The 23,165-nt window shown below is 41.5% G+C and overlaps 1 protein-coding gene and 1 non-coding gene across 4 annotated transcripts in view; one reads left to right on the forward strand and one right to left on the reverse strand.

Moving 5' to 3' along the window:
* The first annotated feature begins 1,394 nt into the window (after nucleotides 1–1,394).
* LOC121455795 (gamma-tubulin complex component 5) overlaps nucleotides 1,395–23,165 on the forward strand; it is a 47,858-nt gene continuing 26,087 nt past the window's right edge. For 2 of the 3 annotated variants that reach the window (XR_005975544.1, XM_041663480.1), the window contains exons 1-13: nucleotides 1,395–1,540; nucleotides 2,907–2,960; nucleotides 3,058–3,166; nucleotides 4,561–4,657; nucleotides 5,442–5,521; nucleotides 6,694–6,829; nucleotides 10,928–11,042; nucleotides 11,639–11,728; nucleotides 12,528–12,621; nucleotides 13,362–13,608; nucleotides 15,940–16,142; nucleotides 20,882–20,997; nucleotides 21,663–21,931. Coding sequence is in view for 2 of the 3 variants with exons in the window: in XM_041663480.1 (XP_041519414.1) it covers nucleotides 1,395–1,540; nucleotides 2,907–2,960; nucleotides 3,058–3,166; nucleotides 4,561–4,657; nucleotides 5,442–5,521; nucleotides 6,694–6,829; nucleotides 10,928–11,042; nucleotides 11,639–11,728; nucleotides 12,528–12,621; nucleotides 13,362–13,608; nucleotides 15,940–16,142; nucleotides 20,882–20,997; nucleotides 21,663–21,931 (1,756 nt within the window). In the remaining variant the exon portion in view is untranslated. Of the gene's footprint in view, nucleotides 1,541–2,906; nucleotides 2,961–3,057; nucleotides 3,167–4,560; nucleotides 4,658–5,441; nucleotides 5,522–6,693; nucleotides 6,830–10,924; nucleotides 11,043–11,638; nucleotides 11,729–12,527; nucleotides 12,622–13,361; nucleotides 13,609–15,939; nucleotides 16,143–20,881; nucleotides 20,998–21,662; nucleotides 21,935–23,165 lie in introns of all 3 variants that reach the window. The other variant, XM_041663481.1, reaches the window with a different exon arrangement.
* On the reverse strand, nucleotides 9,212–9,318 carry LOC121456007. The gene has a single exon (XR_005975561.1). It is a non-coding gene; the product is annotated as a U6 spliceosomal RNA (small nuclear RNA).

Here is a 23,165-nt window from a genome sequence, read left to right on the forward strand (position 1 = left end):
CAGTTCACTTCCTATAGCCTGCAAAATGTAGAACTCTCATCTCCAGCACCATAAACGCCTGCACCCTACCGTATCCCACCATGATGATAACGGATTAGCCTCTAAACTTTAAGCAACCTCAATTAAATGTTTTTCCTTTTTATAAGAGTTGCCAGGGCCATGGTGTCCCTTCACAGCAATAGAAACCCTAACTAAGACAAATGCCCCAAAGAAGTTTTGGGAACAGAGCTGGGGATGCAGATAAGACAAGAGAGTAAAGCCTGGAGACAGTAGCATCCAAATTAACACAAGAATAAAGCCAAATTAGGGAGACTGGAATCTTCCCCATCTGATCCTTATAAAACAAAGACTGAGTCCTGAGTGTGTGTGTGCTGCGTCTTTCCACAATGTCAGAATTTGTTACTTTATTGGGGTCTTGGGAGGGAGGGATATGCTTTGCTTTTCTCCATCTAGTGTCTGACAAGACCTTGGGTTTGTTTACCTGATATGGTTGGACTATGCCATGTGCCCTCACAATTTCAATTCTCCCCCATTGGACTCACAGGGTGGCTCCCTCTCTATTCCCAGGGATAAGTTAACAGCCGTTGCTTGATAGGGGTGATTATGGAATGATGATTTTTCTGGGTCTACCTAGTAGCAAAATAAAGTCAAAAGCTTCTTAGGGCAAAGCACAGTGTGTGTGGAAAAACCTGTATTATACAATCGAGGTACCTTAGTCCTTCCTCTGATAGGGATCACCTATCAGATAATTACAGAAGCAGGATTACAGTTATGAAATCGTAATGAAATAATTTTTTGGTTGGGCTCACCACAACATGAGGAGCTGAATTAAAGGGTCCCAGCTTTAGGAAGGGTGAGAACCCCTGTAATAAACGGATCCTATTTCTGTTTTAACCGTGTCCCTGGTCTAATCAGAACCGTATATTTTAATGGGTGGCACCGAGAACCCAATTTGGATCATCTGGCGGAGAAACCGAAGCTCAGAGCATGAGTAAGTAAGTAATTTTTATTTATTTCTCTCGAAATATGATGGGAACCGTACACTAAAATAGAAACCCGGTTGCCCTCAGAATACGTCAGAACGCAAAGCATGAATCAAGGCTATCCAGAGACCCTTATTAAATACAATGATCATAAGAAATAACGTTAAAAACCCTAAGGACACTAATTTCCCAACGTGCAAGCAGAAAGAGCAAACATCCTCACCGCACAGGGACGCACTGCATCCCACCTAGACGGTGCTGCAAGCTAGTCCGCGTCACCCCCGAGCCCAACACGGCGGCTGCAGGGACTCCCGCAGGCACACTTCCGGCGTCGTCGGGGGCCGCCCTAGCCGGAAGTCTCGCGAGAGCAGCCGCCGGGCCGCGGAGACTCCTGATAGGCAGGTGGCGGGCATGGCCCGGCCTTGGGCTTCCGGGAGCCGGATGGACCGACTGCTGGAGCGCGATGTGTGTGAGCTCGTCCGGCGGGTCACTGGCCTGCGGGACCAGGCGGACCCCAACTTCCGACTGGCGCTGGACTTCGTGTGGTCCAACTTCAGGTGTGGGGTCTCGGCTGCGGGCGGGCGGACGGGCGGGCGGACGGGGGTGCGGCCTCCTGGGAGCCGCCGGCTGCTGCTGTGCCTCGATCTCCCCGAAGTGCCCTTGTGAGAAACGTGCTTTGAAAACGGAGTCATTCTGCTCTCACTACACATCAACAGTATTTTTTTAATTGCTGAGAAAATGAATGTTAAGTCTCAGCAACTCCTCTCTTCTTGCTCAGGCCGCTTGCAGATTTCCCCGATTCTGTGTCCTTCTTTCGCATAAAACAAACTCAGGTTCTACTACTGAACAACATGTAGCATGCCCATTAAAAGTCTCCTTGAACACGGAACAGTTTGTCAAAGTCTGCGATCTTGATTTATAAGCCCAGACATGAGTATCTTCCTAGTTTGTGAGGATACAGACCTCTCAGGTTCATGGAAAGCATGCCAACTGTCCAAAATCACAAGTGCAATTTTTAGTTGTAATCTATAATGATTCATAAGTCATGGAACTCAAAAAGTAATTGTGTCTTTAGCAATTTTTCTCATACTTCTAGCAGCAGGAGGCAGGTGTTCATGTTTGAGTTGGGAAAGAATTAAGATGTTGCATGGTATAATAACAGTAGCAAAAGCATATCTATCACCAGGAGAAAAGGTGTCTTTCACGTTGTATTACAACTACTTAAGGTTATTCCCAAGTGTTCTTTATTATTACATTAATGACAGTCTTTGATCCCACTGCTGATGTTAGGTTCTATTGTTTATGTGTATGAGTGATTTGCCTTTATGTACATGTGTGTGTGTGCCATTGCCATGTGTGTACTTGGTGCCCGTGGAGACCAGAAGAAGGTAGCTGCCTTGGAACTGGAGTTATAGACAGTTGTGGTTGCTGTGAATGGAAACTGGGTCTCCCGGAAAAATGGCAAGAGCTCTTAACCTCTGAGCCATCTCTCCAGACCCTTACCAAAGCTTTTTTAAATATTTGGTAATTATACTTGAATATGCTTGCTTTTCTTTGTATTTCATTTTGTGTGTTTAAAATGCAAAATTACTCAGAGGATGAGTGTTAAGACTTCCACAGGACTTCTCTCTTATATTGAAAAGACAAAAGCCAGGCATAATGACAGGCATAATGCAGCATTCGGGTGGCTCAGGCAGGAGGATTGCTGTGAGTTGCAGGCTATCCTTAGCTTCCCAGTGAGTTCTGAGCCACCTAACAAGACCTATCAAAAATCCTAGGAAACTTTGTTATACTGAACGTGGGATCTGGAGAACAGGGTTGTGAGGAGTATCGGGCGTATGTAGGAATACATAGAGCTATGGCTCAAGCATGCATGAGCTATATGGCAAAATTGGCATTAAAAATTGCATTTATCTTCACCAGATTTCATCGTTTCTTGGATGTCAACAGTCACAAGATACAAAAAACAATAGAAGGGTATGTTGAGTCTCTGTATATCTGCATATATTCATTCATTAATGTGTTTTCATTAAGATCCTTTGCTATCAGTTGATTTTTTTAAAAAATATTTTAGGATTTATGAAAAATTCACCATTCATTCTGACCTCGGCAAGGCTGCTAGTTGGAAGAGACTAACCACAGAGTTTCTCAATGTGCCACTCCCCGGTGTTGAGAAAACAAAGGTGAGCCTTCAGGCATGTGCTCTCTGTGCTGTGTTCATTCTTTCCTTGCTGTGTTTGTTTTCTGCAGTGCGGTTATCATCTGCTCGGCATCTCTTCCAGACATCCCCTGGCTGGAACAAGTTAGCTGTTGCCTCAGATTTGCTGTGAAGTGAGCAATGTGCTCTTGTTTGCTCTTCTCACTTGGTATTTGCTGCCGTTATGAAATCCGCGGTTGGCAAAGCTTACAACATTGCCTGGTTGCCTTAAACTTTTCAGATAGCACCTGCTACATCCCAAATGTCAGGAGCCCCAAGGTCTCCCTTAGGTGCAGTGATTTGCTACAAGAACTTTCAGAATTTCGAAGTCTGGTATTTTCATTGTTGTGGTTTATTACCATTTACAAATATAGACTGCAGTCATGAGAGACTGTGGAGGTGAATAGAGCAGAAATGAGCACGTATGTGATAGGCTGTGCCTTGAGTTTGTGTGAGTGTACTCTGTAAGGCTCACCCAAGACAAAACTACCTAATGATGTACTGTCTCAAAATGTTAAGTGAGTCTTGGTTGGTGAAATTGAGATTACATTATTTATTTGCTAGAATGAGGATGTGTGTGTGTTTGTGTTTGTGTGTTCTTGCGTGCTCTCCCTTATTTTTGTTGTTGTTGGTCTTTACTATGTCTTTTGAGAATTTCCTACAATGAGTTTTGACCATGTTCACCCCACACCAAATCCTCCCAGATTCATCCCTTCTTCCCTACCCATCCAATTTTGTGTCCTATTTCATTTTAACCCATCAAAGCTAATTTTTAAAAATAATTTGTTTAGTTTTATATCATATGCATTGGTGTTTTGCCTGATGTATGTCTGTGTGTGTGTCAGATCTTGTTGTTGCCATGTGGGTGCTGCAAACTGAACCCAGGTCCTCTGGAAGAGCAGTCAGTGCTCTTAACTGCTTAGCCATCTGAATCCCCCCATCAAATCTAGTTGTGCTGTCGGTGTAGGCGTGGGTGTGTGGCCTTTCACTGGAACACGGTCAGCCTGCTGGCAGTACTCCTAAGGCAGTGATAGTGTACAGTCCTTTAACCCAGCACCGGGAGGCAGAGGCAGGCAGATCTCTGGGTTCAAGATCCACCTGATCTACAAAGCATGTTCCAGGACAGCCAGAGCTATTACACAGAGAAACCCTGTCATGGAAAACCAAAGAGAAAAGAAAAGAAATAGAGAATCAGACTTAATGCCATTTAGATTTCACATCTGTATAAACATTTGGAATGTGAAGAACGTTTAGAGATAAGAATTGATTGGATGGTAACTCATGTTTTTTGAAACAAGGAAAGTGCGAGTGTAAATTACTCTCTCCTGCTCGGTCTATTCTGAGAAACGCTCACCAGCCATTCTCACTTTCTTTTTACAGACGGATACCCATTATTCCTTACTGTCCCTCCTCCTGTGTCTGTCTGATTCTCCTTCCAACCGCAGCTATGTGGAGACGCCAAGAGACAAAGAAGTGGGTATGTTATCAGACACAGAGTGATTTCATTTCCTAGTAATTGTTTGGATTTTTATTGAAAGTTGTAAAAAATCCTTGGCAGGGCTACACAGAGAAGCCCTATCTTGAAAACCAAAAACTTTTAAAATTGGGAAATTAAATTATTTCTGTTGCTTTGGATGGGCTTGCAAAATTTCACTTCAAATGTAAGATCTGTGCACTTGGAGAGATGGCTCAGTGGTTAAGAGCACTGACTGCTCTTCCTGAGGTCCTGAGTTCGATTCCCAGCAACCACAAGGTGGTTCACAACCATCTGTAATGAGATCTGGTGCCCTTTTCTGTCATAAAGGCATACATTCAGATAGAACGTTTTATGGTGAATTAATTGAAGTGATAAAAGATACATTAAATTTGGATTTATTGTTTCTTTCTTTTTCTTTCTTTTTTCTCTTTTTAAGACAAAGTTTCTTAAAAAGACACACCAAACTGGCTTCAAGCTCACTATGTAGGCAAGGGTAGCCTTGAATTTCCTTAAGTTCAAGGATTACAGGTGTTTGCTGCTGTGCCCAGCTAATGCAGTATTAAAGAGCCAGCCTATGGCTTCGTGCATGCGAGGCAAACATCAGACACTGCCCCAGTCAGAACTATCTCAATATTTGTTAACATGGTTTTTTTGAAGGTATTTTGAGTTTCATTTGGATTTCTTTTCCTGTAGTTTTGTGGTACTTAGGATTTTGTTGTTGTTTTTTTTTTTTTCTGCCAGATATTTATGATAAAGCTAACGAGGTTCCTTTGTTAAATTTTAGAAAAGAAAGATGATTTTGACTGGGGGAAATACTTGATGGAAGGTGAAGAGATTGGCCTTGGTCCAGATGTTGACACACCAGTAAGTGGCTGCGGTTTTGACACTGCACATTATATTATAAGTACATGCCCATTAGGCAGCAGTAGTCTTAGTGTGTCTCTCTGACATAGAACATGCTATTTAAACAGGACTTCTCTTCACTAAGCCGGTGAGTTTGGCTTCTCAGGTAAACCTTAGTGCCAAACCTGAACACCTGAGTTAGATGGAGAAAAGCAACTTGTGCAGATTCTCCTCTTACCTGTACGTGTGAGCCATGGTGAGCAGCTCATTTGTGTGTGTGCATAATACTCAGTCTCTCTGAGTAAAATTTAATAAAGTCATGCTTTAAAAATTAACTGTGGAAGATTTATTAGGATTTTGGGCCAAATCAATGTATGTCAATACAGTTTACAGATTATATAATACTGTAGCTGTTTGGTGTGTTTTCAAACAGAAGAAAAAGAGAAAACTTCTCAGGTTACAGTACCCTTTTCTAGAACAGAAATGTGAAGATAGGTCAGGGCAATAAATGTACCCAGTGACTGATCACGTCTAGTTCCTATTATACTGTAGGTCAAGGAATAGCTGTACCCAGTGACTGATCATGTCTAGTTCCTATTATACTGTAGGTCAAGGAATAGTTGTACCCAGTGACTGATCACGTTTAGTTCCTACTGTACTGTAGGTCAAGGAATAGCTGTACCCAGTGACTGATCACGTTTAGTTCCTACTGTACTATACTATTGATCAAGAAAATTGAAAAGCAAAACTTACTCTCATAGACACTGCCTCAAAGATGCATGCTGGATTCTTTAGAATTCGAATTATTTCTTGCTATTTCTAGTCTCAGAAATTTGAATTCACATATCCACAAAAAAATAAAACTGATGAAGTTCAAACTAGAAAAACTTGAGTTTTCTGTAGTCTTCGTGACTGACTCACAGACACTTTCGTTTGCATTCTGTCCTTCCTTGTCACCTGTTAGTCTCGCTAGGTCTCTGTTATGAGATTCGCCTTCATCTGCACTACGCACGTACATGTAGATGTCATACTTCAGTCTTGATTTTTATCACCTCAAACTATTCTATTCCCATTATGAAACTTTGAAAAGACAAAATTTTATTTGGCTTTTGCCTCTCTATGGAACTGTTCATTGTTTTTACAACTAAGTCACTGTAATTGCCAGTCTCAAGATCTCTTTCTCCTTCACTCAGAACTTGTCTGAAGACAGTGGTGATGAAGACGCACAGCAGCCCTTGAGCAGAGAAGACTCAGGGATACAGGTAGACAGGACCCCGTTGGAGGAACAAGACCCCAGCAAAAAGGGAGGACTTCATGTCGCCTGGGAAGGTATTCTACATGGCTGAGGGCTGGTTTCATCTCACTAGAGGTCTCAAGTGACAGGTTTAAGACTGCTGGTGTTGATGAGACTGTTGATAACCCCTAACAAGTAACAGGTTTAAGACTGATGGCATTGATGAGGCTGTTGATAAGCCCTGACATTGTTAACGAACCCTAAACTGTCTTAAGTGCGTGCCTAAGAAGTAGCACTGTAGCTTTTATCCCTTATATCACTTCAAATAAGAAAAACAGCACTATGAAATGTAGAATGTAGGGTTTTTCTAAATTTTTATTATTATTTTATGCGGGGGTGTTCCTTGTTTCTCTGTGTACCATGTGTATGCCTGGTATCCAGAGGTCAGAGGAGGGCATCAAAGCCCCTAGAACTGGAGTTACAGATGGTTGTGATCCACCATATGGGTGCTGGGGGTCACTCTTGGGTCCTCTGCAAGTGTAGCCAGTGCCCTTAACCACTGAGTCCTCTCTCCAGCTCTAAAAGACAGGTTTTCAGAAGTAGTTCTAACTGCCTAGTCTGAATGTTCTCTTTGTTGTTGTTGTGAAACCTCTCTTAGCAAGAGGAGAAAGAGGAGAGTTTATGTTTTACTTGAATGCTTATCTTTTTGTCAGTGAGCAATATGAATTGGTAGAAATTCTAAGAAACTGGAAGATTATAAAGTCATCCTATTGTGCATATCTTGTCAGCTTTTCTGATTCCCAGTTTTATTTCCTCTTTCCTGTCAGCTAGTTTTAACACTTGTTCTAATGTGTTTGCTGTCTATATGTGCCATTGTTTCTGCATTGTGAAACATGTTGGCTGGGGTGTTAAATTCCATGATTACCAGTAACTTGTCTCTGAACTTTTCTTAGGTCTCTCTCCTGAGACTCGCCCACATTGGTATGGGACTTTCCTTTCTCTGTTCCTGAAGTGTGGAAGATGCAGTTTCATCATCTCATCTCGTGTTCTGCAGAGAGCAGCATGAAGCCACACCTGATAATCAGCTTCTAATATTGGCTGGGGCCTGATCACGCAATGATTGTCAGCTGCTTGCATATGTGTGAACCTATAGGCAGTGCCCACCTGGCAATCCGGGATTGGCAGCCCATGCCTACTTAAGGGCTGAGAGAGGTTTGCCCAGAGAGAGAGGGGAAGAGAGAAGGAGAGAGAGAAAGTGAATAAAGTCCTGGAATAAACTGCAGTGAGAAGAGCTCTGGTGTGTCGCGCGTCTTCCTTGCTGGACGAGGTGGGGCGTGACAGGTGGTGGCCCAAGAGCTGATAATCATTGCGTGATCATAGCATAAGTCAAGTCTTAGCCGTCTCAGGAGTTGATTGTACATCTCCATCAGGTGTGGCTCTATGCTGCTTGCTACAGTATTCCCTTTTGATAGGCCTCAAGTTACCTGCACAGTCTGGACTTGTGTGAGAATTTGGCTGTGATCCACGTTCCTGCCCCCTTAGTCTCTTAAGTGTTGGATTAGGTCTGCCCCTCTGACTGGTTATTTAAAGACTCATGTTCTTGGTGACTTTTCTGTGTATTTCTTGATAACTGCTATTGTGTACTTGTTCCACTGGAGTTTAGGTTGTTTCTAGATAGGGTCTCTTTGTAACTTGAGCCCATCCTCATCCCTCTTCCTCCTGAGTGCTGGGATTAGAGAAGTGTACCATCATGCCTAGCTTCATCTGGGTTTCCTATCTGTTGCCCTCTTCCCCAGAGCTCTTTGTTGTGTCTGTAAACGGAAACTGCTTGTTTGTTTCCCAGCCATCCGGACCCAAATAATCACACAAAACTTTATTAATTACAACACTGTCCTATTATCTCAAGCTTCTTAAGTAACTCTTAAATTAACTCTTAAATTAACCCATTTCTATTAATCTGTGTATTGCCACAAGGATGTGGCCTACCTGTAAGGTCTCAGCTTGTCCTTCACTTGGGCAGCTACATTTGATCTTGACTCTGCCTATTCTCTATATCTCTTCCAGCCTGACTGTATTCTGCCTTGCACCCCTCACGGTCCTGAGTTCCTTGCTCGTGCTCTCTCTCCTTCTGCTCCTGATTTGGACCTTGAGATTTCAGTCCGGTGCTCCAGTGTGAGTCTCTGTCTCTGTCTCCTTTCATCGCCTGATGAAGGTTAATATTCAGGAGGATGCCTATATGTTTGTCTTTGGATTCACCTTCTTATTTAGCTTCTCTAGGATCGCGAATTATAGGCTCAATGTCCTTTATTTATGGCTAGAAACCAAATATGAGTGAGTATGTCCCATGTTCCTCTTTTTGGGTCTGGCTTACCTCACTCAGGATAGTGTTTTCTATTTCTATCCATTTGTATGCAAAATTCAAGAAGTCCTTGTTTTTTACTGCTGAGTAGTACTCTAATATGTATATATTCCATACAAAAAATATGGAACGCTTCACGAATTTGCGTGTCATCCTTGCGCAGGGGCCATGCTAATCTTCTCTGTATCGTTCCAATTTTAGTATATGTGCTGCCGAAGCGAGCACTAAAATTTAAAATTTTAAAAAACATTTCAGATGGTCAGTGTGTGGTCTTGGGATTTTTGCTTAAAACCAACATTTCCCTCTATTTCTATGTTTGTTTTATTATTGTTTCATTTGGGTATGGTTTTTGGTTTTATTTTTTGAGATTATAATATAATCGCATCATTTTTCCCTTCCCTTTCTCTCTATAAACCTTCCCTTTGTTCTCTTCCAAATCCATAGCTTTTTTCATTGTCATTACATATATAAATACAGACTACTCTGTATGTTTCTTGTATGTGCTCTTCCCTGGAGAAGACTACCCTCTCCAGCTTTCATCTCATTCCTTAATTTCTTAGAGTTCTTTGTGTGGGATTGAGGCCTCATGAGCTCTCTTGAATCCACATTAGTATGGTTGTTGGTGTTGTCCTTGTTCAGATCATGTTTAGGCAGCCATTTTGGTGGGACTTTATGTATCTATTTTCTGACATTCCTAGGAGACACAATCTCAAAGCAAACTTTCTCTTCTACAATGATCTCTGAGCCTTAGATGCAGTAGGCTTGTAGATGCATCAGTTGGGATTGGGCTCCACCGATCTGCCTTTTGGCTGGCTGTGGTTTTCTGTAGTGGTTTTCGTCTCTTGCAAAGAGGTTTCCTTGATGAGGGTGAAGGCTGCACTCACCTGGGTAGAGCCTGGAAAGGATCACATTTGGATTGTTTGGTCCGAGGTCTATGTCTTTATATGACACCAGGTTGAAGGATCTACTTACTGTCCAATGAGGCAGGTTTTCCAGCAGAATCGTTGTTTGGTGGTTTTGTCTTGATTGTGTATCAAGCTTTCATTTGTACTTTTTTACAGATCTTTTGTTTATTATTTTAGCGTTCGTCTACCCAGGAACAGACTTTTTTTGTGGCTTTGTTGTTCTGTCGTAATACATAGAATATGTATCCCATCCTTTGCACTTTATGAACTTAGACTCTTCCATGGACATTTAGAAGCAGTGTGTTAGACAAATCCAACTCGATTTTTTGATTAGCTTAAATTGGTAGAGTTAGCTTGGGGAGGCCAACAATACCTCCATTGTTTCTAATTATATTAAACTTAGAAAAGTTAATTATTATTTGCTTGGGGGAATTAAATGTAGAGCATTGTGAATGCTGAGTAAATGCTATGCCCTGAGCTATAATCCAGTCCTATGAAATTTGGGGTTTTTTTTGTTTATGGGTAATATTCTTTTCTAAATTCACAAGTATTCATCTAGTGATTTCTGCGTGTGCTACAGTTTTTATTGCTGAGAATCTTGAGCAGTTTATTTTGCTTTGTTTATATAGGGATAGGAGAATACTGTTGGTTTCTGCAGTTTGTTATACATTTTTGGTAAATCTTCATCTTAAATTTGGTAGTTTTTGTTTTTTTTTATGTGAGTGACTGGTATTGATCCACAGACCTCCTAGTTTTATCCCCTCCTTCTAATTCTTAGACCTTGCATCTTCTTTGTGACAGCACAGGTCAGCCCTCTCACTTACAGTCCAGGTAGGGGCCACGTGAAGTCCTCGTAGACAGGGCTCATCCCAAGTGAGCACTTCCCATCACACTATGAAAACTGATACCTAGTCCACTTCTTCTAGCAGATGAGCCAGATAGCCGGAGCTGGCTGGAGCAGCATGTCGTCCATCAGTACTGGACAACCAGGCGCTCCTGGATCCCACACAGTCTGCATTTACATTCCAATTTAGCTGCTGTCTGGTAAGCTAAACTTTTCGTTTAATATAATGATAAATATTTAAAGATTTGCTTTTGATTTGTGATGTAATCAAGTCCAACCTTGAATTGTAAGTCCCTTAGTTTTAAACAGCTGTAGTGGAGTACGTATGCATACATGTGGTGCTGGGAATGTGGTCGCTGGCCTTAGACACATGAGACACGCACAGTTTCTCTCAGCTGAGTCCTGCTCCCTTGAGCAGTCAGTTTGTAATTAGTATTGAGTATGGTGAAATTCCTTGATAGTAGTATTTTTATTATCAGTGTAAGTGGACTGGTGTACGCTAATGTATATCTAGTTTCCGTTTTAATGTGCTTTCTATAAAAATATGCTGATTTTTTTAAAAAAGCATTGCATAGTTTTAAGCGTTTGCTTATTGAATGATAAACAATTGTGATTGCTCTGACCATGCTTCACTACAAAGATTTCAGTGACTATGGCGAATTAATGTGGAGTGCCCTGAAGGCATTTCCTGTGTTTATTTGCTGATTGCTGAGTATAAAATTGCAGATATTCATTGAGGCAAGTAATGTTACCTAAAAACTTTTCTGTTGACCTTTTGGTGTTTGCTCTTTAATAGGGACCAACACCTGTACAGCAGTGATCCACTGTATGTTCCAGATGACAAGGTGGTGGTTACTGAGACACAGGTTATTCGAGAAACCCTATGGTAAGATTCATTTAGCCTGGGAGATTTTATTATTGAGAAGTAAAATAATATTCTTTTGCTCTTTAGGACTATAACTAAGGATTTCCACCTGCAGGCTAGAAACAGGCCTTAAAGATGAAGTTCAGACTTCAGATTTCACTGTGACAGTTGTGTGATTTTGATATATTCTTTCCCATTTTAAATAATTTGGGGTTGAGTTAGACCATCATTTTTGAATATCTGAATTCAAAGCAAGATTTGCTGCTTAGTGCTTTGATCTGAAATGTGTCTGTGAGGGATGTCTGTGCTAGTTCCCTAACACTACAAGTCCAATGCATCCTATGATAGCCCTGGGCCCAGAGGCTCCTGCCAAGAGCTGTACTGCTCACATTCTGTTAGCATTCTGACTGTTGCAGACATGCAGTGGTCTCATTGTATCCTCAGGAATGTAGGAGAGGTGTGTATGTGTATGTAGGGGTGACTGTTGAAGTTTGTTTGCTTGCTTGCTTGTTGAGACAGAGATTCTCTTTATGGAGCTCAATTTGTAGACCAGGCTGCCCTCAAATTCACAGAGATCTTTCTTCCTCTGCCTCCCAAGTACCGGGATTAAAGGTGTGCATCACCGCCACCCAGCTAACTGTTGAATTTGTAGAGTAGTGTTAGAATATCTTGAGTCTTAGCTTAATCCCATGAAGTTTATGATCTTGTCATCAAGCTATTTTGTTTCCCAGTTCGGGTTTTCAAAATAAATTTCTCAGCCATACTTTTAGTGATGGTTTTAGTAAAATTTGAGTATATTGATCTTTTTATTTCATTTCAGGTTACTTTCAGGGGTAAAAAAGCTGTTTATATTTCAGTTGATAGATGGAAAGGTAACTGTGAGAAACAATATTATCGTAGCTCATTTGACACATGTAAGTATTTGTATTTATTGTCACTTAAAAATTATAACTAAGCAGTATTTTAAATGGTAATATAACTTTAGAACATTATACAATATCACATTGAATATAGTAAAAACTCTAAAAATCAAAATTAAGTAGTGCATCATTGCAGGGCTTAGCCAGTTCTTAAGTATTATTGGTGACATTTAAGTTTTTTTTTTTTAAATATTTATTTATTTATTTATTATGTATACAGTATTCTTTCTGCGTGTATGCCTGAAGGCCAGAAGAGGGCACCAGACCTCATTTCAGATGGTTGTGAGCCACCATGTGGTTGCTGGGAATTGAACTCAGGACCTTTGGAAGAGCAGGCAATGCTCTTAACCGCTGAGCCATCTCTCCAGCCCCCGGTGACATTTAAGTTTCATTTCATTCTCTACTTTCTTTAATCTGTACTGAGAAAGCTGTATAGTGTAATGATTTTTCCTGTACTTCCTGTGTGTTTTTAAAAGGTATAAGTCATAATTGACGTTCATTGTATCGTTTGAATATGAGCTAAACTCACATGTTACTCTGTCCTGTACCAAAGTTTTAAACAGCTGTAGAAGCAGTCTTTTTCAGTGTGAGAGGTTAATGTAAACTCACATGTTACTCTATCCTGTACCAAAGTTTTAAGCAGCTGTAGAAGCAGTCTTTTTCAGTGTAAAGAGGTTAATGTAAACGTCTGTGGAAGACGAGATACGAATGATTATGCCTGGCTTTTGTTGCAGAGCTGTTTGCGATCTGTGCTTGAGCAGATAGCAGCATATGGCCAGGTTGTGTTTCGGCTCCAGGAGTTCATTGATGAAGTCATGGGGCACAGCTCTGAGAGCCTGCCACCCGGAAATTGCTCTGGACCCAAGAAGCCTCCTGAAGCTCCATTTAGAACATACCAAGCATTCATGTGGGCCCTCTACAAGTATTTCATCAACTTCAAAGAGGAGCTTGCAGAGTTTGAGAAGTGCATCATCAGTAGTGGTAGGGAAATTTCATTTAATTCATATGCTATCTAATTCGTTTTGAATATTAATGGAGTTATTTATTTTTGATAAAAGGTTTCAAAATTGTATTGCAAGTCAGTAATCCTCATGAATTTTAAAATTCATTTTAAAAGTGATTTAGGGTGGGGGAGTTAGCTCGTCTGATAAAGGTATTTGCTACCAAACTTTACAACCTGAGTCCAGTCTGTAGGCCTGCGTGATGGAGAAAACCAGTGTCTGTGGTCTATGTCCTATCTGTAGGCCTGCGTGATGGAGAAAACCAGTGTCTGTGGTCTATGTCCTGTCTGTAGGCCTGCGTGATGGAGAAAACCAGTTCCTGTGGTCTGTGTCCTGTCTGTAGGCCTGCGTGATGGAGAAAACCAGTTCCTGTGGTCTGTGTCCTGTCTGTAGGCCTGCGTGATGGAGTAAACCAGTGTCTTTGGTCTATGTCCTGTCTGTAGGCCTGCGTGATGGAGAAAACCAGTTCCTGTGGTCTATGTCCTGTCTGTAGGCCTGCGTGATGGAGAAAACCAGTTCCTGTGGTCTGTGTCCTCCCTCCACATGTGCCCTGTGGCACACATATCTACCTACCTCCCCCACCACCCATGCCCACGTGTACACACACACAAATATGGAAACCATTTGTCTCTCTAAAACATACAGAACAACTTCCAACGAACAGTTTTTCTTGCTCTAGGTCCCCCTCCCAAGACAAGCAGCTTCTTGTGCATCCTTTTAGTGGCTGCTGAGTGTGCCTATAAGAGCTCCCATATTTCTTTTTACAGTAACTGTTTTGTTTCATACTATAGCCCAGTTTTCCCCTTTGCTGTTATCAGTGTAGCTGCAATGATTACCACATATACACTACAGTAATTACACATGTGTAATGGAATTAATAAGTAAGAGAATATATATAATCACATATGTGGCTTCTAGATTTTTATGTATTTCTCTACAATTAAATATAAGTACATTTGTGCTCTGTGAGCAGAATCTTGTTATATGTTACTAAACAAATTTTTTCTTCACGAATATGACAGGTATAAGTGGCCAACCAGTGTGTGTTTTTTTTTTCCATCTTTAATTTTCGATTTTATTATTAGTACTTTTTTTTTTTAACTAAAGACTGAGTAGCACAAGAGCTCCTGTGTTCCCTTGTTTCTCTCAGTGATAAAATTTTCCATAATTAAAGAATCAGCTAGGACACCCAAATGTCACAGCAGCACAGTAGCCAGACCGCAGGCCCAGCAGTATGGGGCAGCATAGTGTCGTTGTGACTTGCTACTCTGCCACACGGATAGACCTGAACAACTGCCCTGATGTTCAAGAACTTGACTGAGCCCCACTTTGTAGCTTCCTTGCCCCTCACTGAACTAGGCTGTGGTAGGGGAGTTTGTGTATAGTGTATCGTGTAGTGAGGAGGAGTTTGTGTATAGTGTATCGTGTAGTGAGGAGGAGTTTGTGTATAGTGTATCGTGTAGTGATGAGGCAAGCAGGCCTGCTTTCCTGCCGCCCGGCTAGCTTATGCTCTGAAATAACAACACACAAACTGTATTCATAAAAACACTGCCTGGCCCATTATATCTAGCCTCTTCTAGGCTAATTCTCATGTATTAATTTAGCCCATTTCTAATAATCTGTGTAGCACTGCTAGGTGCGCTTACCGGGAAAGATTCAGCATGTCTGACCTGGTGGCTTGCTTCATCGCGTCTGCCCGGGAGAGGGGAGCATGGCGTCTGAACTCACTTCCTCTTCCTCCCAGCATTCTGTTCTGTTTACTCCACCCACCTATGTTCTAACCTTTTAGGCCAAGCAGTTTCTTTATTAATTAACCAATGACCTTCCTCCATCAAGGAGAAGCATGGTGATTGTCTCATTTCCCTCTTCCTCCCAGCATTCTGTTCTGTCTACTCCACCCACCTAAGGGCTGTCCTATCAAATGGTCCAAGGCAGTTTCTTTATTAACCAATGAAATCAACACAAAAAGAAGACCCTCCCACATCAATATAGTGTGATTTTAGTTTATGCTCTTTTAAGTGAAGTTGAGTACCTTTCCGTTACATTAAAAGTCATTGTCTTTCCTTTTCTGAGATCTGTCAGTTACCTTATACATTATTTTTGTCTGAATTATCTTTTCCTCCTTGTCTAATTGGAGTTTCTTCTTTAAGGAAAATGTAATGTTAAAGATACGGTATTATGATACGATGCCAAAACTTTCTTTCCTCCATTTGGCTATGCCTTGCCATATGTCAAAGAAATATTCTTATTAGCATTGTTATTATATGTTGGTCACAGATGTTTTTCTTTGCTGTTGTTTGATATATAACAGATACCACGGTAACACTTGCAATTGTGGTAAACAAGTTGGCCCCTCGATTGGCTCAGCTAGAAGTCCTGCACAAAGTGTTCAGTACTGGAGTAGCAGAAGTCCCTCCTGACACTCGCAATGTCGTCCGGGCATCTCACCTGCTTAACACCCTCTACAAGGCGATTCTTGAATATGACAATGTGGGAGAAGCCTCTGAACAAACGGTATATTGTATTTCTGCCTTATCTAAAGTGCACGATAATAAGGTAGTGGAGAACCTGTCCTAATTCCTTGATAAATGAGGTTTAAGTTATGGTATGCCAGACAGTTTTTCAAAGTTTTACAGTTAGCTTCCAAATTAATGTCTGACTTACTAGTTTTAATTACAAACAAAAGAGAAGAAAAAAAAAAAAACAGAAGGATGAAACAAGATGCAAAAAAATACCACTTTGCTTATATAGATATTTATAATAAACCCTTTTTACATAAAACACACCCACAATTGGTGGTGCATACCTTTAATCCTAGCACTCAGGAGGCAAATGCAGGCAGATCTCTGAGTTGAAGACCAGCCTGGTCTACATAGCAAGTTACAAGTCATCAGGAGCTACATAGTGAGATTCTGTCTTAAAAACAAAGGAAACGAAAGAAAGAGGTCAAAAAGTGAGTTACAGGACAGCCAGGACTGTTAAACTGAGAAACTCTGTCGCAAAAATCCAAACCAAACCAAACAAAAAAGTAGTATACCATTGAAGGAACCCAGGGTAGTAACCTGACTGCAGAGACTGAAACAGAAGACATGGGGGAATGCTGCTTACTGCCCAGCCTGCTCAGTTGGTAGAGCAGGAGACTCTTAATCTCGGGGTCATGGGTTCAAGCCCCACATTGGGCACCATTTGTTGACTGAGTTTCTGACCCGCCCAGTCCCACAGCTGTTCAGTCCCAAGGAAATACACAGAAGTCTACTATATTAATTAAACACTGGTTGGCCTATTAGGTCAGGCTTCTTATTAACTAATTCTTACATCTTAAATTAGCCGATTCTTCTTGTCTGTGTTAGCCACGTGACTTGGTACCTTCTTCAGCAAGGCATTCTCATCTTGCTTCATCTATGGCTGAGTCATGACTGCAGACTGCACTTTCCTCTTCCCAGAATTCTCCTGTTCTCATTGCCCCACCTCTACTTCTTGCCTGGTCGCCCTGCTTATACTTCCTGCCTGGCCAACTGGCCAATCAGCATTTTATTAAACAAGTACAAAAAACAATCTTTACAGGGTGAAACCATTGTCCCACAGCAACTCTGTGGGCTTTATTCAACAACCTAAGACCCCATGTCCAGAGTGAAATCACCCCCAATGTAGGCCCTCCATAGCAATCATTCATCAAGAAAATGCCCCATAAGCTTGCCTATAGGGAGTCTGATGGAGGCACCTTCCCAAAGTATGGCTTCCTCTTCCCAGTTGACCCCTTATCAGTTTGACACACAGACACATCACTACTTAACCATGACCATTTTGTTCTTGTTTATCCCTAGCATCTCATGTTATTGTCACAATATGAAACACTATAACTTTAAAAGTTCAGTCCCTTTAAAACAAAGCATCTCTAAACATCCGAAATCTCTTAACTTTGGTCTCTTTGTGTATGATCAGAAATAAGCTACTTCTTATTCCAAAAGAGAAGAACAAGGGCACAGGGATAATCTGAACAATGTAAAATCCAGCTCTTAACTTTACAGTAAACCCTGTGGCTCAGTGCCCTGCATCTGGGATTCAGTTACAGTTCTCCGGGCTCCAAAGAGCGTGGGTCTCTCTAGCTCTTGGCTTGTCCATTTAAATCACACAGCTCATCTCATAGGTTCAAGTTAGCTTCACTTACAGCTGCTGCTGTGCTTGGTAGCTGTCCCTCTGTCCTGGCATCTCTGGTATGCTGGGGTTTCTACCGGCTGCACCTTTACCAATGGGCTCCTGCCATCTCTGCCTTCAGGGACTCTGACCCTACCACAAACTCTGTCCATCCTACAGCCTTCACTACAACGGAGGCTATACCATCACTAATGGCCTCTCTTTGCTTCTGTGGTGCAAGTCTCAGCTACTCTCCATGTCCTCTTCATACCTTTAAAGCCAGTACATCCTTACATGGTGCCAAGTTCAGCTGCCAGCATTCAGTGTAACCCTAGCTCTCTCTGGACCACAGCTTCTGTGTTCTGACCCTGAAGATTCTGTCTCAAAGATGCTGGTCTCCTCTTAATCATAACTGATTCTTCAGCACTAGCTGACCAGATACCACACTTTTTTTTTTTTAAATTATTTAAATCACTGCTTGGCCTATTAGCTCTAGCTTTTTATTGGCTAGCTCTTAAATTTTTGCTTAACCCATTTCTATTATTTTACATTTTACCGTGAGGCTTATGGCCTACCTGCAAGGTAGCAGTTTGCATCTTTCTCCTCTGGCAGCTTCATGGTTTCTTCTGACTCCACCTTCTTTCTCCCAGCATTCAGTTTAGTTTTACCTGCCTAGCTCTGTTCTGTCCTGTCATAGGCCCAAGCAGTTTCTTTATTCATTAATCAATAAGAGCAATACATAGACAGAAGGAGTTTCCAAAGCATTTCCCATTTTTTGTTTAAATAAAAAGGAAGGTTTTAACTTTAACATAGTAAAATTAAATATAACAAGACAGGTATCAAGCAAGAATTACAGTTACAGCATTTATATCTATCTTTTATCATAACTAAGGAAAACTATAATCATGGCTGTCTATTCTTCAACTCCATCAAAGACTCCAGAGGATATAATATTACCTAAGTAAATAGGAAGTGCATTGTAAGCAACTTCCAAACTCTGGAATTGACAGAGACTTCTCGCTGCCTGGACAGTCTCCCAAAATTCTTCTGTATCTTTGGAGCAACCATCTTGAGCCTACAGGCCCATAGTATCCAGCAGACTTTTCCATGAAGCAGGAAATTTCAAAGGGTGTTCTGACTAAAGGTAGTTTGTCAGTTACTTTCTTCTGTGTCCTGCTAATATCTAACAGACTCTTTCATGAAGTAGGAACTCCAAAGGATGGTCTCACCTTTAGGCAAGTTCAGCAGTCATTTTTCTGTGGGTCCTGCAAGTCCAGTCAAGAAGTTCTGGCAAGAGAAGTGTCTTGCCCAAATGGCTAACAAACTCCATAAGGAGCATCTTCAATGCCCATCATCCTCTTGGTGCTGCCAGGAACAGATGTGTCTCACTGTCATGAAAAGTCCTTAGTTCATAAAACATTTATATGCCATATTCCGTAGTCTTTGAAAGTTTTGAAGAATATCTAGCTAACTGAAATATATCTCTATATATCTAGAAAACTTAACATGACTACAAGCTTGACTATTATAGATGATTATCTATTAGCCTATATTTCTTAATTATACATTGCATTTCTAAATAAGCTGCACACACAATACCTTAATCAAGAGCAGAAATATACATATAACAAAATTGACCTTAAATTTTTATCAGTAAACCAAGATCCATACCAATGCAAAGTATCTATCTCTATAGCAATCCCCCTTTAAATGTAAACAAGCATTTATAAACGATATTTGGGAATTTGGCATAGTTCTGTCTAAACTGCTTCCTGCATTTTGTTGAGCAAAATATTTTTTTGGTGGTGTTCACAGTGACTTTTTGGGTGGTCTTGGTCCATCAAACCACATCAGTTGGAAAGGATTCTAAAGGTTCTCATCCTCTGTGGAAACAAGCAGAACCTCTTTTCCAAAGCAACAAATCCTTACACCCAAATTTTGAAGTCAAGATACCTCTAAAACATATATGTTGATTTAACTTAGCAGCCCATACAATGAAATGTCTCTCTGTACTTAGTTTATTCATAGTCAAAATATCAAAGAAAACACAATAATATAATCCAGACTCTGTATATTCCATTTTTATGCACCACACATTCTTAATTTGTTTATGTCATGTGAATATTCCCAGTGGAGTTTTAGAGGCATTTTCAGACTTGTCACTGAATCTTCCTAAGCCAGGTCATCAACTGCATTGATCTTTCTTTGTTTTTCGAGACGGGATTTCTCTGTGTATCTGTGGACCAGGCTGACCTCACACTCACAGACCCCCCTGCCTCTGACTCTGTGGACCAGGCTGACCTCACACTCACAGATCCCCTGCCTCTGACTCTGTGGACCAGGCTGACCTCACACTCACAGACCCCTTGCCTCTGCCTCCTGAGTGCTGGGGTTAGAACTCAGTCTGTGGACCAGGCTGACCTCACACTCACAGACACCCTGCCTCTGCCTTCTGAGTGCTGGGGTTAGAGATGCACCACCCTGCCCAGATCTTGTCTGCTGTGCAGTCTGCGCAGCTCCTGCCATAGTAAGCACCATGACCAAAGGCTGCTGGGGAGGTGAGGGTTTGTTTGGCTTACACATCCCTGTTACAATGCGTAGTCAAGGAAGCCAGGGCAGAAACTCAAGGCTCCTGGGAGCAGAGCAGAGGTAGGAGGAGGCTTGGAGGAGTCCTGCTTACTGGCTTGCTCTTCATGACTTAGCTGTTTTTTGTTTGTTTGTTTTTTTTTTTTTGAATGCAACCCGGGTCACCTGCCTAAGAATGGTCCTACCATCAGTGGGCTGCACCAGTCCACATCTATCAAAATCAGGATTGTGCCCCACAGCTACCTGATGGAAGAATTTCCCTCTTCTTAGATGACCCTAGCTTGTGTCAAATTGACAAAAAACAACTCAGCACAGGAAGTTTCTCCTAGGAATGATGAAGTTTACATTTATCCCATATTTAGATGGATTTCTTAGTAAGAATCTTAAAGTGTATGTTTGAGAATTTCAGCTTTTTTGTTTAAAAAAAAAGGTAGAAATAAAGCCACTTTTAAAGGCATTTTGAAATGTTTAAACTTAGTCTTAGCCTAGTGAGAGGAGCTGTGAAGAGTGACCAGGCAAGCTCTCATCCTTAGGTCTCGCTCATGTTCTCTCTCTGGGTGGAAACAGTGCGGCCCTACCTACAGACTGTAGATGAATGGATTGTGCATGGACACCTGTGGGATGGTGCAAGGGAGTTCATCATACAGAGGTGAGGATTGTGTTGAGTCCAGGGGATGCTAGGTGCTGACATGGGTTTGACACCACATCAAAACTGAATCTTTGGGGAATTTCCCACAGAACCGAGAGAGTGGTTGGTGATAGAGGTTTACTGGTACCATAACACAGGCTCACTCTGCAGCATCTTTAGAAAGATGCCAGGCCCCAACCAATGAGTTCTATAGCCGTTCACATCTTTTCATAGCAGTTTATACTTCTTCTATAAGATGAACAACTATTTCAACAGCAGTATAGGATTTTAAGGTATTTATTTCTTAAAATAAGCAGCGTATTATCTTATTAACACTTAATAAAACAAATAAATATCTTAATCCATTTATAACTATTTCCCTCTAGTTGACTCCTCTAAATTTATAAACTACAATGGAAAACTTTGTATTGTTTTAAAGGGAACTAAATAGTCATATTCTGTTTAATTCCAATTCAGGAAAATATTTCACTTAAATTTTATTTAACTTGAGAGTATAATTTCTGTATATCAAACAGAATGAGGTTCAATGAAAACAGCTCTTATTATTCCTGAAGATCATTTTACTAACATTGATATTACTGCTAGATTTCCTAGACTAAAGCAAAGTAGACTGTTGTTTTAAAGGAACATAAATTAACACTTAAAATTCTTTTGAATCTCCATAGGAACAAAAATGTTCCGGTAAACCACAGAGACTTCTGGTACGCAACATATACACTGTACAGCGTGTCAGAAAAGACAGAAAATGAAGAGAAAATGAGTGACAATGCCAGCGCCAGTTCTGGCAGTGACCAGGGTCCCTCCAGCCGGCAGCACACCATGGTGTCCTTCCTCAAGCCTGTCCTGAAGCAGATCATAATGGCCGGCAAGTCCATGCAGCTGCTGAAGAACCTGAACTGTGCCGAGGGCTCTGCATGCCAGGCAGCAGCCAGAGGTAGCCCGTTCTTTCTGTCCATGTCCCCTTGGCTGGTCTCACTGTCTCACCCACCGTTGTTGTCCCCAGACATGGACCAATGCTGTCTGTTTATGTCAGTGGGACTTAGCACCTGCTTCTTTGTTGGTCTGGTTTGGTTTTTTGAGGCAGGGTTTCTCCTCTAGCCCTAGAACTCACTCTGGAATTCAGAGATTCTCGTGCCTCTGCTTCCCAAGAGCTAGGATTAAAGGTGTTGGCTGTCATGGTGTCTCACTCATACATCACCCTGTTTTGTTTTTTTATAATAATATTTTTCTTTTAAAATTTCATACTTCTATGCAATATATTTTACATCCATTTATCTCTGAATCTTCCCTGTTCAGCTCTTCCTTGGGTTCCCCCAGCACATCTCCTTCCTAATTTTGTGTTCTGTTAGTATTGCTTTTATAACCCACTGAGTCCGGTTAGTTCTGCTCATAGGCGCGTGGGTATGGGCACCCTAACACTGACCACGCCCCTCAGTAACCGTTGGCCTTAGGTAGCTCATCCACTCAAGAGTGTGACCTTGGGAGCCTCTCCCTCAGTTTAGCTGGTGGGTTTCATGCAGGTAACCCCTGCATGAGTTGATAATTGCGGGGCCATGTCATGTCACGTCATTTGCATCCTTTAGCTCTTACGTTCGCTCCTCCCCTCTTTCTGGAAGCTCTCTGAGCCATGGGGCAGAGAGGTGAGATTGACACCGATGTCCCATCAGTGGCTGAGCACATGTCAGATTGGACAGTTAAGAGTCCTACCCACTGCCAGAGAACCTGGACAACGGTGAGGACCCTAAGAGAGACATACATGATCTCCTGAGTAAATTGGGAGCATGGGGACCATGGGAGAGGGTTGAAGGGGAGGGGAGCAGAGAAAAATGTGGAGCTCAATAAAAGTCAATGAAAAAGATGAAATCCAAATCCAATATACTACCAAAAAGAGTTCTACCCTGAGGAAAAAGAAGCTTATTTGACCAAAGTTGAGAATAAGATAGATCTATGGTGTTGTGGTGATTTTTGTCAGCTTAACACAAGCTAGAGTCATTTGAGAAAGCTCATTCATGTGATTGTTTGTATACAAGTCTCTGGGACTCTTATTATTATCATTAATGATTGACACAGAGCACACATGGTCCTGAGTTGTGGAAGAATGCTGACTGAGGAAGCCATGGGGAACAAACCAGTGAGCAGCATTCCGCCATAGCTTCTGCTTCAGTTCC

This window comes from Microtus oregoni, unplaced genomic scaffold (assembly GCF_018167655.1).
Source record: "Microtus oregoni isolate MIOR12 unplaced genomic scaffold, Mior012 000014F_ref0000157, whole genome shotgun sequence".
Classification (NCBI taxonomy): domain Eukaryota; kingdom Metazoa; phylum Chordata; class Mammalia; order Rodentia; family Cricetidae; genus Microtus; species Microtus oregoni.